At 37.3% G+C, this 13,919-nt stretch overlaps 1 protein-coding gene and 1 long non-coding RNA gene across 14 annotated transcripts in view; one reads left to right on the top strand and one right to left on the bottom strand.

The window, feature by feature from the left end:
- LOC307002987 overlaps positions 1-4,067 on the top strand; it is a 165,915-nt gene extending 161,848 nt beyond the window's left edge. Inside the window, exon 3 of the long non-coding RNA XR_013798593.1 lies at positions 3,959-4,067. This is a non-coding gene — a long non-coding RNA (uncharacterized lncRNA). The remainder of the gene's footprint in view (positions 1-3,958) is intronic.
- A 2,463-nt stretch (positions 4,068-6,530) lies between these two features.
- Positions 6,531-13,919, bottom strand: part of large2 (LARGE xylosyl- and glucuronyltransferase 2) — a 116,652-nt gene continuing 109,263 nt past the window's right edge. For all 13 annotated transcript variants that reach the window (XM_079621506.1, XM_079621509.1, XM_079621505.1 and 10 more), the window contains 8 exons: positions 13,564-13,676; positions 13,273-13,398; positions 12,839-12,994; positions 11,166-11,329; positions 9,704-9,982; positions 9,455-9,601; positions 8,338-8,533; positions 6,531-8,249 (listed from right to left, as the gene is read on the bottom strand). In XM_079621506.1, coding sequence (XP_079477632.1) covers positions 8,052-8,249; positions 8,338-8,533; positions 9,455-9,601; positions 9,704-9,982; positions 11,166-11,329; positions 12,839-12,994; positions 13,273-13,398; positions 13,564-13,676 — 1,379 coding nt within the window. In that variant the 3' untranslated portion in view covers positions 6,531-8,051. The remainder of the gene's footprint in view (positions 8,250-8,337; positions 8,534-9,454; positions 9,602-9,703; positions 9,983-11,165; positions 11,330-12,838; positions 12,995-13,272; positions 13,399-13,563; positions 13,677-13,919) is intronic.

The following is a 13,919-nucleotide window of genomic DNA, read 5'->3' on the forward strand; positions in this document are numbered from 1 at the left end:
AAACACCTCCATTGCAGAGTTATCATACATGTCACACTATCCCTCTTTTGAATAATCCCTGCCCAAGGCACACACAAAAGAAGAAGGATAGAGGCATGTTTGTGTGGCCTTAGTAGTGTGTTGACACTCACTGTTATGGTACAGTAAGTGGTGTGACATTTCCGAAACACACTCAAAGCGGTTGACTAATCACAACACGCTGGTCCAGCTGACCAATCAGAAAAATTGCACTTTTCGGAAGGATCAGGGCTTCATAGAGACAGGAACTAAACAAGTCATGCGTTTACCGTACGACGCAACTTGCTGCCGAACTGCCATACGATGCAACGTTGAAGAAGTCAAGCTCGTCGCAACCATTTCCCGAAACCTTATTGTCGCGAATTTGTTGATCAACCACGTTGGTTAATGATGTCGCACATAATGGAGTAATAACTTATTTTAATGAATCCGTTTGATATCAAAATAACACTAGATTGTGTGCTTTAAATTACAAACATGTCATCTGGGGACTATTTCTAATTTTTCACAGTTATTTTGCTCTATTTTCAAGATTCAATAATAGGCTCGTTCTTATAGAGCACGTACGTACAAGCACATTCTTCAAAAATTACACTTTAAATCTCTTGACAAACTAAAGACCTTAAGGACATGTATATATTCGAAACGAAAGGTATAGATACTGAATCATGCTTATTTTGTCAAGATATAGGATTTATTGAGTCCGTGTGTCATGCAAACAAGAAACTATGGTTCTAACCACAGCTCGCCGTCTGTTGTTCCAACCACGCAAATTTGCGATGCTGTTTGCAAATGTTCGTTGGAACGATGGTTTCGGGAAACACAGACTTGTTGAATTATGCTGATAATGACGGAACTTGCGACTATAGTTGACTAGTTGGCTTTGCTTTTGGGATAAACACCCTAGAGCGTCACTGACAGACTGGGAAGAGAGGTGCTGCAACAATATGAAAATATTGTTTTTTGAGCATTCAAATATGAAAACCTATTCTAGTAGATGCAAAAAAACTAAATCAAGACATTGTAAAAGGGCATGATATGGCCTCTTTAAAATTCAAAGAACTGTCAGATTGAATTTTAACATTTTCTAGATTCAGATAAGTCATGGTAATTTCTAAAGTGAGTTTTCTAGTACGCTAAATATTCCATCATCTAGAGGCTCTTGTGTGGGTAAAACCATGTTCTTGTGGGCCAATTTGCACTTGGTCACTTCATGCATTTTCTCTGAGAAACTATCCGATTTGTTATAGGCATGCATGTTCCATTTACACTTGGTCACATATGCATCAGCACAAAACAAATATAAATCCGATCTTCAATTTCAAGCCATATGCAAATTCAGTGTCACTGAAAGAAACAGATCAGTGTGTGTTGCATTTTATTTGTCATGCTGATTTAAAGATCAAGTCCGCAATAGGAGAAAAAGCAGTATCACAGGTGAGAGAATTTGGTGTTTAATGAAGGTGACTGTGTTGAGTTTCATTTGCGGCAGTTTGTGTATCCGCCTGCTGAAGAGAGATGGCCGATCCATATCTGTGTGTGACAGTAGCACTGTCATATCTGGCTAGCGGTAGCTGGTATAACACGCTCACAGCTTTATTTTTTATCATTTAAGGGCAGAGTAAAATGATCATGTGGCTTCAACAACCAAATGCATTGACACTTAACTAGTTGTGTCTGGAATGCATCTCAAACCACCTATTTGAACTGATTAACATTATTGTTTGGAATGATTTATGAGAATATTGTTTTTCCCCTATTGTTTTTCAATGAAGTCCTTATCCAGTAAAACCACTGGAAAGGTTATGAAATTGGTGTGGGAACCCTTGTGCTGGGTAATACCACAATTTCAGGGTGCACAGCTTACGCAATTTCATTATCAGAAATGTCAAGTTGAGAAATCGCTTGAAGATTAGTCAAAGAAAAACTTTGCGGCCCTTTTGAACTTAGCAAGCTCTGTTAACCCCACAATGACATCTGGGTAATATTGATCTATAGTTCCTTATTTACTGCCTGTGTTACACAGAGTGTGAAGGTGAGACGACAGCTTAGGGACATAGAGAAAAGCACAAATCATCATCTCCTGCTAAACATCACTGCAAGTGATATTGAGCAACCATTACTGAAGTTGGTATGAGGATTTCAATATCAATATCGAGCAGTCGCTGTTGAGATGAGAAGATATTTGGAGGCTGTCACCAGTTGATAAACGGAGTGTTTTGATTCCTGTCATTAACTTAAGACATAATAAATGGTGCAGTAGGCTATTGGTATTGATCTGTGTGAGACTATCTGAAGGAATTACTTCCTTCTGTTTGACTCGCACGAGAGAAATTCATCGATTTAGGTGGTGACAGCATTTACGAGAACTTTCATTTGAACGTAATGTTTTCGGACACTTAATTTCATTTTATTTGCAATTAAATGAAAATGTATTGAGTTCAAATTCATATTAAATGCAATTGGTCGAACTTAAGAGTGCTTTTTTGACCCACTTAAATTGGGATTAATTCTTTGCATTTGAAATATGGTTAAAGGTATTGTTCCCTCAAAAATTTGACTTCTGTCATTAATTACTCACCATCATGTCTTTCCAAACTCATAAGACTTTCGTTCATCTTCAGAACACAAATGAACATCTTTTTGATGAAATTGAGAGCTTTCTGTTCCTCCATTGACAGCTACGCAACAGGACACTTTGACGCTTCAAAAAGTTCATTAAGAGGTCGCACAACTAATCCATATAAATTGATCACTTTATATGATGAACTGATTGAATTCAGGCTTTTTATTCACTTATTCAAGTGTATTGTCAAATGTACTGCATTTATGCAGTAACTAATACACTTTAATGCCATTTATGTTGAAACTTATGTCATGTATTTAAAAACATATTTATGATGCTGTTGCAAATTAGTACATGTACTGTAGTATGTATTTATTTACTGAATAACAAAATATAGTGAAATGTATATGTGTTTATATCTGGCAAAAGATTATTAAAACAGTGATTTAAAATGTACATTGTGTTTTTATAAAAGTGCTTTTATTTTATTTGACATTATTACAAAGTGCACTTTTTAATAATGTACCTCAGTGTATTAGAAACATGAAAGTGTACTCTCTTTAAATACACTTAAGTGGCCTTTGATTTGAAGTGCACATTCAGTACAATTAAGTGCACTTCTTTTTCACAAGGGTGTCACTTAAAGGGATAGTTCACTTTGAAATTAAATGTTGGTATGTTTTAGCTTACCTCAAGGGCATCCAAGATGTAGGTGTCTTTGTTTCCGCAGTAGTTTTAATTTTGATATTTTTAGGTCAAACCGTTCTTGTCTGTCAGTCATATAATGCAGGTCTATGGTCACTGTCTCAAAGAGCATGCACAGAGAAGTCCAAATTAAACAATTCCCCATCGTAAGTACACATTGATGGCCTAAGACACGAAACGAGCGGTTTGTGTGAGAAAACGAACAGTATTTATATATAGTTTTTACCTCTTGTACACAACCACGTCCAAGTGATCTGAGGGCGCGCGCGCTTCCTGGTGTGTGACGTGTGCGCCGGAAAGCGCCGGAAGTGATCTGTCGTGCGTGTACGTCACTCATTGTTTACACAGAACAGAAATTGTAGGTAAGACGGCTAATAGAAATGGTACTAATTTGCGCTTATCCGGGATGTTTAAACCGACGTAAAAGAAAACAATTACGTATGATTTCTTTCCGGCGCTTGCGCAGACTAAGCCAGAGCGCGCGCACATGTCACACACCAGGAAGCGCGCGTGCCCTCAGATCACTTGGACGTGGTTGTGTACAAGAGGTAAAAACTATATAAATACTGTTCGTTTTCTCACACAAACCGCTTGTTTCGTGTCTTAGGCCATCAATGTGCACTTACAATGGGGAATTGTTTAATTTGGACTCTGTGCATGCTCTTTGAGGAGGTGACCATAGACCTGCATTATATGACTGACAGACAAGAACGGTTTGACCTAAAAATATCAAAATTGAAACTACTGCGGAAACAAAGACACCTACATCTTGGAAGCCCTTGAGATAAGCTAAAACATACCAAAATTAAATTTCAAAGTGAACTATCCCTTTAAGACGATCCCATTAATGAGAAATTCCAGCTTCCATATCTCTTTTCTTTCTATTTTCTGTTTTTATTAACACAAACACTTCTCCCTAATGATGATGTAAAATGCAGGACATTATAGTTACAATTCATCAAGCCAAATTCCCAAAGAAACGTTTACACTTCATTATGAAGGGGAAAAACCACAGAGGAAATAATGCCCTAGCAGTTACTAATGAGAAAGTGCACGCTTGCTGCCAGTTGTGACAGTGATCTGATTTCCTAACAATGCACATGTGAAAGTTTTCTTTTTTCCTTCTGCCATGTCATGAGTGTGGACATGAAACTAGATTAAATTAAATGAATTACAAATTTCCAAGTTGGAAGAACAGAGGCTCACCTGGGACTCTTGGAATCAGCAAGAAACAGCCTTTTACTTGCCGCTGTCTTGCATCTAATGAATTATTCAAGCTTGAGCATGTTTCCTGATGTGAGTCCATTTACTAGATTGTTGCTGGGGCGTCCTGAGCCGCACCGCTCACACACTGAGAGCAAAGTTCCCCTGCATGCCCTTTCCTGTAATGTGCTGCTGGGTAGAGTGAATGAATGCTGGAAAAGCTGCTTGAAACTCTTTCACTGTGTGCAATAGTTTCTGATTCATGATGTCATAAAGGGCCACTTCAGGCAATTACACATGCATTAGCCCACACAGTGCAGGAAACAGCTCTCGCTCGCTCGCAGGGCTCCGGTTACTGCACTCTCTCTCTTCAAATTGCCAGAATTAACTTTGTTTTAACACGAGTCAGATCCATTTGGAAAACAATTGATCAACTTCAGCCTCTTGCCACTAACAGATGGATTGGCTGAAGTCATTTGCAGTCAACAAAGCCCACTGTAATATCTAAAGAAGGGGTCTTAAACTACCAGTCCACGGGCCACATCCAACCCCTGAAGGTCATAGTTTAACCGTACAACTATTCCTATTTTTAATGCACTGCTGCTTCTCCAGACACTTTTTTCATGCACGTAGTTGCATCTTAATTAAATGTATTATAGTTTAAAGTTCAGCTAATTGCATTCAATACAAATGTAGAGTGTTTTTTTGACACACTTAAGTCGGCAACTTGTACTGCTGGATGTGCTGGCAAGAATTTATGGTTAATGAAATATACTTTATTGTAATGTTTAGTTCAATTTGCATGTCATGTATCCAAATTGAAAAATTGTTGCAATTTAGTACTTAATATTTATGAACTTTAAATGTTATTAAAAACACACACTATAGTTGAAATTATAATCATAAAAAGTACTCGATGTGCTTTAATTAGTAAAACTTTTAAATTGAGGTCATTACAAAGTGCACTTAAGTGGCCTTTTTATTTCCACTTTATTTAGCATATTAGAAGATTATTCTGAAAGATCATGTGACACTGAAGACTGGAAAATTCGGCTTTGCCATGCCAGGAATAAATTACATTTTAAAATGTAATAAAATACAAAACTGTTCTTTTAAATTGTTATATTACTGTTTTTTTTTTACTGTAGTTTTGATCAAATAATGCAGCATTGGAGCAGAGGAGCAGAAGAGGCTCATTTCAAAAACATTTTTAATTTTTTTTGGGGAAAAAAAACACATAATGATTCCAGACTTTTGAAAGGTTACAGTATCTTATCTTTTTTATATACTTTTAAGATTTTAAGTATACTAGAAGTGCACATTCAATAAAATTAAGCACATTTTTTTCTTTTTTCCAAAAAAATTGACTAATTGTATATTTTGTTTATGTTTGTTTAGAAAATTCACAGATCTGGGCCCTCATTTATAAAACGTGCGTCCGCTAAAATCCACGCCAACGTTCAGGTTTATAAAATGCCATGTCAGATATAAGCAGGAGAACGCACTTTTGCTTGTTAGCTATGAAATGGCCTATAATGCAGAAATAGATTTGACATCTGGAAGAGAGGTGTACGCACTTTTTTTTGCGTGTGTTAGTTTTCTCTGAATCACAAGTACAGTATGCACATTTGCGAACTGATCTTAGATCAAATGTAGGACGGTTTCTAGTACGCAACCCTTTATAAACGAGTCGCCAGGTCTATGAACTGTTGTTGTATAAAGAGCTGTGTGAAGATTCTTCACAGAAATCCCCTTTGTGCTTGCACAGACAGGAACAAAAGAAGGTTAATGATGACAGAATTTCATTTTTTGGATGAAATTTCCTTTCCCAAACACATTTCTTTGTGAGATTAGTATGGAGAAAGAGACGAGGTAATGCTTTTTCTTATCAGCACTGCCCTGTATTGTAGACCTTCTGACTGTGAGTCACCAGTGAGTCTCAGAACCAACTCAAAAATGGAGCATTCAGAGAAAAGAGCAGCGCAGAGCGGCCTGACTCATCCACACTTGTAAAATAAAGAGAACAAGAACTTTGACAAACTATAGAAACAGGGAGAATTTATTTAAAGCACTTTGTCCCCTACATAGAAAAATATGATTGATTTAAGTCAACAATAATAAATAGAGTACCTGTTTTCTTGCAGGCCCCGCTGATGCGTACAGTAGTACAATCAATATCCAGTTTTCGCAACACAGCAAAGGCACGGGTATTTACCGTAAATCTGCAGTCTGATGGAGCGGGAGGGCATGGTGGGCATGTGAGGGGTGAACTCAATATGACCTGGAGGAGCGTTACTTTATAAAGATGGAACACAACATTGCGACAGCAGCCACTGGTACAATACATCGTACAAACTTTCTTGTCAGGTTTCCGAAGTTATTTTTTCTTTTAGAACTTGAGTGACTGATATTGAATTGGACATTGGATTATTATTTCAGGACTGACCAGAACGTGACTGACATTTCACACAATAAATATCGCTTTCAATGACAGAACGCGTTTTATATCACTGACAACAAATATTTAGTCCTTTAGAAACTTCGATGCTCTGTTTTTTCATGGTCCCTTAAGTGGATCTCAAATGCAAATGTACACATAATCATTTATCATAGAATCATAGTTGATAATGTCATATTTGAGTAACAGTATGTAGTGCAAATTTTTTTAAAGTGAAGAACGTGATGTGAGTTCAGAGCAGGAGAGTGTCCCGGCACACACTATGACAATGTGGATGTTTAAGCCATTTGTTATAAATGCAGCAGTTATAACGCTCCGATCATTTCTCACCAAAATCATAAATGACTAACATTCGGGACCTCCGAAACCACACAGAATACTCCCTTGCACCCCTATCAAGCATTCAAGCTTCTTTCGCTACAAGCAAATCAGTGTTTCTAAATTAAAAAATAATGATTTTCTTTTTTTATATTGTAAAACATACATAGGCTGTAGGTCGTCGTTCATAAACTGTTTTGTCTTGGTTAAAAACAAAAAAAATACTTTTAAATATTTTAAATAACAAGGAAATTATAAGGCTTAAATGTCCGTCTTGTCTTGATGGCCTCCTCACACTTCAGTCCAGCAGAAGAGTCTTTGGAAAGCTCATTCATTTCTTGTCCTTTTCAACCCATCGATACTCCATCGACTGGTTTTAGCCAGATCCAAAGCTGCGTAGCGCCATGAATCACTAGCCGAAGATCTTTAGTGAAGAAAAAGCCCTGATTGTCAAAAAAAGGTCTTTATAATGACGTTCATTTTAGAATATAAGAAAGTGAGTCCTCACAAACATATACCGGTGTCCTTTGCGCTTTTTAGCAGTTGAAATGTTTGGTCGAGTTTTCGCCACCGGTCTGAGATGGTTGTGGTGCTGATGTCATTGGTTTTCACAGTTCTCTGCTGTATGACTTATCAAAAAGAAGATTAAAGCTCTGATTTTAGCAGGGCAGCTTCGTACCTCTTCACACCGTAACATGTAGCAGAGCAGCATGTTGGCTGTTGAGCCTCAAATGACTAGACCAAGCCATTCTCCTGTGTGCTAAAGTACATTTGAAACCGGGTTCAGATGTTCCTCTGTGCTGTGAGGTACTTGAGAGCAGCAGATCCGTACTTTCGAGAAAGGTCTTGGTGGAACTCGTCCTTCAGAGTCGTCAAGCAGTAGCGGTAACTTGGACTGGAGCGAAACTTTGAGATGTCGAAGCTGGGCGCGTGGGGCATGTGGATCATGAAGGCATTTGGTAACACAATAAGATCGTACTCCTTTGGAACAAGGAAATGCGACAGGTTAGGGAGGCTGGACACTTGAACTGGCGGTAGAAACAGGGCCAAAAGTTTTTGAAAACCTTACCTGAGCATCAAGCTCCATGATATGGGATACTTTGTTCCAGCCAAAGCCAACGAATCTCTGGTCGTACTCAGGACAGTCTCGTCGCACGACGACGTACGGCTCAAAGTCTGCCTCCCATTCCACCTTGTACGGCGTTGTGGCTGTCCTCCATTTGGCGTAATTGGTTGGCGCATGACCCTTTGTCCAGACATGATACCTACAGTACATTTCAGGAAAGTAATACATGATTATTAGTGCTAATGCATGAACTATTATGTGTGGTCTTTTAATAACAGGCCAATTATGTGATGCTAACGGTTTGTCCTATTAATTCTATTCAGAAATATATTAAACATCCTCTTCATACATCATCTATAACAGGGATTCCCAAACGGGTTTTTTTTTTTTTGTCAGATGAACCCCATTGATCTGTTCATGGTTTTGTGGCCGATGGTCACATGACATGCAGGTAAAAATAAAATAAAGTAAATAAAGTGTTTCATTTAGGTTGTTTTATTTATTTTACTTCTACATTTTAATGATTTGATTATTAGCCGTTCCTGCTATTCTCCTAGTTTTAATTTCTGAATTAAAATTCATTTTTGACATTTTTGGAGTCATACAGTAACAATATTTTAATCAAGAAAAAAGCCCAATTAAAGAAGCAAATCGAATCTTAAGACATTTATCATAATCATTTATTATTATTGTTTAAAATTCAACACTGATTAAGTGTTACACTGGATAAGTCTTTTAAAATATCAGATAAGTTGACCTTTTTATGACAAAGCGAAGTTAGACCAGGTTGAAAAATGTCATATGGTATGACTACCCCAAAAAAAAGGATTTATGAATATTTTGAAACGATTGAGATATGTACACTCACATGTGTTCAAAGTGAACTTTATTTTCAAGTATCATGTCTAATGGGTATAGGTTTATATATATATATATTTATATAATAGTTTATAATAGTATAGTTTTTAAAAACTCACATGAAACCAACATCAATACAAAGAGTACATTTCTAAAAACATGGTACATGTGTTTTAAACTAGAATTTTCATACGAATTTTCCTTTTCCTTATATTAATTTTGAACTTCCTTGAGATATGATTATTTTGAACGTCTACTGTACCTGAAGGTGTAGAGAGTCCCCATGTCCAGCATAGACAGCAGCTCGGCCTTGGATTTAGGGAAGGAAAGGCGATATCTCAATGTCTCAAAGGCCGGCACAACCAGAGCCTTCTTGGTATTGGCCATGTCCAGTTGGACTATGCTTCTTCTACATGGAAAAGTAAAAAAAAAAAAAACACGTATGAATTGCAGAAATGTATCCATTATATTAACAGATTATTCCTAACAAATTGACAGCCCTGAGTCTTACCTGAGGTAATCGTAGAGGCCGTACATGGGCAGAAAATCTACATCAGTCAGAAAAACGTAGGGTGTGTTGACATTGTGGAGCGCCACATTGCGTACCAGATTGACAGGGTAGAACTGACCCTCCTTATAAACGATATGATAGCCCACGTTCTTGCGGTTCTTGAGGACTTCAGAGGCCTGAGCGTAGCGCAGGAACTGCTGAGCCTCGGCATCAGACATGTAGAGGGCCAAACTAATGGGGCCTTCCCAGTGTTTACAGATCGCCTCCAGCATCTGCAGTCTGTGGACAAATACAAAGTGTCTCTGGTGAAATTTTGGGCAAATTTCAAAGTGAGGCAAGATTACAGGCTCTTTTTGATTCACTTTTCAAACCTGCAGGGCAAGCTTTCAGTATTAGCATGGTATGTTCTGATCTTCTCTACGTCAAACAATTCCAGTTGATACTTGTTTCAAACACTAACAACATTGCTGTGCTGCATAACAATCATCTTTGTGAAAGTGGCAAGACTACTTTATGGGAAAACAGAGGATTCAAGCCTGACTTTGTTTTAAATAGCTCAGTGGGGAGAATTAAAAGACTATTGTTTTCCTAACTATTATACATTTACAAACACATAACCCAAACTTCAATCAAATGATTTTTAATGTTAATTGAATTAATCACAAATAGCAATATATGCTATCAATAATTGTTTATTTACTTTTTTTTTTTGGTATGCACTGAACACTTTTATATTTTTTGGCCTCCTTTTTTTCCTAATATTTTATTTTATTGTTTACATTTACATTATATTACATTAACATATGTGACCCTGGACTACAAAACCAGTCACAAGGATCTTTTTTTATTTATTATTTAACACATAAGCTTTCCATTGATGTATGGTTTGTTAGGATATTACAACTATTTGAAAAACTGGAATCTGAGGGTGCAAAAAAATCTAAACATTGAGAAAATCGCCTTTAAATTTGTCCATTTATGTCCGCGATTGTGCTGCATACACTCACAAAAAATATTTAGATATATATATATACAGACGGTAGGGAATTTACAAAATATCTTCATGGAACATGATCTTTACTTAATATCCGAATGATTTTTGGCATAAACGAAAAATCGATCATTTTGACCCATACATTTTTTTGTTACAAATATACCCGCGCGACTTGTGACTGGTTATGTGGTTGAGGGTGTGTATGGACATATGTATGGATCAATAGCATGAATAATTCCTTCTTTTTTTTTTTTTTTAAATCAGCAACCCTTACAGTCTATCTGAAAATAACACGAGGGTTCAACATGTTTTGAAGATGTTATTAACTTGCAATGCTGTAGTAATCTTTTCTCATTTCAATCAAAGTGTTGCACAGGGTTCATTAAACACGACAACGACACCTCAGTAATTAAATTGCATTGGCATGAGTGTGTCTGCTGATTCGTTCAGGCAGTCTGTCATCCTCACCTGTCCATAGAGAGCTGTGCGACCAGCGTGATGTCCGTGCCATCATCTGTAGGTGTGTATTCATACTGCAGGAAGTACAGATGCACCCTGTGCACCATGATACGCTCCCTCCGAAAATCATAGCACTGGTCGTCCTCATCTAGCTCCTCTAGTGCTTGCTGAAGCTGGAAAGAAATAATAATAACATGCTTTATCAGCAGTGCTGAGGAAGAAACATCAAGCAGGATCTGGTCGTGTTATCCGTTGCAACTTTACAATACTGTTTTTCCATGTCCAAATCCAAGGCCGAGCTGCTTTTAGACATGGGGATTCATTACTTATTAAGAATGATCCAGCTTAAGACTATAAAATCCCTTGTTTCTGTTTCTTTTAAGTCTTCATGTTCTCTTAAGATATAAGTATTGCCATCTGCTGCTTTAGGGTGCTAAAGACACGCCCCGTCTTTTCAAAACCCAGCCCGCATTTATGCCATGTCGTATTTACCGTAAATTAGGCTCTGTGTTGCTGTGTTCACGCCATTTCGTAATTACCATAAATAAAGCTTGTATGCTTTCGATATCATACACCGATCGGTCTGTAAAATATAATCAAGTGCCTTTTGATTATCAGTAAACCTGAACAATGACCTAATAGCTTTTTGTGAGACCGTGCAAAATGACTGACAGGAGGAAAGTTACTTAAAGTTTTACTTAAAGTAATCTTTTTACCTAGTATGGGATTTTTATATAAAAATGTAAGGGATTAATGTGAGAAGTAAGAAAGTTCATTTAAACTTAATATAAACAACATTTTTGTGAGATGGAAAATACAGAAATAAAGTTTTGAGAAAGTCACAAGAGTGTAATATAAAGTAACAATTACGAGATGTAAAGTTCCTTTTATGCATAAATGACATTATATATGATAGGTCAGTTACATGCAATCAGCAAGCAATCACATCATTACTACATGGCACAAACTGATTGGCCTCTGCTGATCCTGCAGCCAATAAGAATGCTTGCTCAAATAGTCTGGTTCATTGTTTGCTGTAAGCTAGTCCTGTAGAGTTCTTCTGAACCCCTCCACCTCCCCCAGCTCCACCTGTCTATATCTGCTATGGGATTGATGTCTATGTTTGTGTATCTATTAGCAGTAGCAAGTCCACAGGCGAGTTATACACGGTGTTATCCTTATTAAAGGATAACAATGCGCAGGCGAGACTGATAAATCACTATGCTGACTAACAAGAGTAACCATGGGAACAAAGTTATACAGGAAGTAAACACACGGAACAATGGAAACTGAAAAACGCTTAAAAATAAAAGTCAATACACCAAAAACACGAAACCAAGGGAACATAACACTTCCACAGTTAAACCAAATGTACAGAGTTAAATTGAGCTAAATTCACAGATGTAAATGTATTTATTCCCTTTTATGTATAAATCACATTATTATATTATTTATATATAAAAATATGAATTAAATATATAATCTCAGTTGGAAATTAACTTCCATAGCCCAGGACTGTCATAAATATGATACGAATAATAGACAATACCAATTGTCTCATGGATTTTGTATTTCAGTGCTATTTGTCAGGTAATAGAAACATTATCTGCATGCTATTCCAATAAAAGAAAAAAAGAAGATATTTGCATAATACTGCATAACAAACTCCTTAAGAAACTCACCGCTGTGCTCTCTGAGCTGGCTTGACTGGGACAGCCGAAGAGTTCTCGTCGGAGAAGATTCCCATCGTACTCCAGGAATGTCAAGTAAAGATTACGGAAAAATTCCACATGCTTGTTTTTTACCCTCAGCTTTTTAGGAGAGTTCCAGTGAATGACCTGCAGGAAAGTAATAAAACTGAGCAATAAACAACTTCAAAGACATCATTTCCATACTAAAATGGAAGTTTGACAGGAAATGGATGTGACGGTTGGGTGAACATTTGCATTAGAAACTATTTGTAAAACAAACACAATAAATGTGGCAATGATTAAAGCAAAGCTCGAACCAGTTACAGGGCCCCTTTTTACTTTGAACAACTCGTTATTCTTAACTCCTTTGGGTCACTTTGGTCGGTTACACCCAGAATACCTAAACATTCACCTAATATAGTTACCTTTAGATCCGACACCTCAGTGTAGCACTGTTCAGAGCGAGTGTGATCCGATAACTGCACGTTCCAGAAGCACGGAAGCTGATGCACCAGAACTGGGTTCTGTTTTATGAATGCGTTGAATATATCCTGTGAAGACATAAAACAATAACATTTTAGTTGCATTATACAACAATATTCAGCAATGGTTTCATCATCATTTAGACTACTGTTGCGCAAAGCACAATCTCATAGGAGTTATGAAATAAATCCTTCTTATGAAGTGTTTTTGTATTGTTCATGAAGGACATGGACCTGGTCTGCCAGGGATGTTGAAAGCATGCTCATTAGCTCTCTCTCTGCCGTCAGCCTCCACATCTGTTCCCAGCCAATCCTGCGCAGTCTCTCAATATAGAGTAAAATCACACCTGCAGCCCAAAAAAAGAAACACCTGTTGTCAAATGGACCCTGGTGCAAACTATGCTCCATTTTTTTTTTCATACTGAAATGAAATGTGACATAAGCAGTGTGCTCCATTTAGAAGTGATCATCCCTGTGTGCTCATTCCTGCGAAGGCTACACAGGCTGTATGTATGTACATTTGATCTATATACTGTACTTGATCGCACCCGATGAATAACCCTTCCAAAAAGGGGTAATTACTTTAAAGA

The sequence above is a fragment of the Phoxinus phoxinus genome, assembly GCF_949152265.1.
Source record: "Phoxinus phoxinus genome assembly, chromosome: 8".
Lineage (NCBI taxonomy): Eukaryota > Metazoa > Chordata > Actinopteri > Cypriniformes > Leuciscidae > Phoxinus > Phoxinus phoxinus.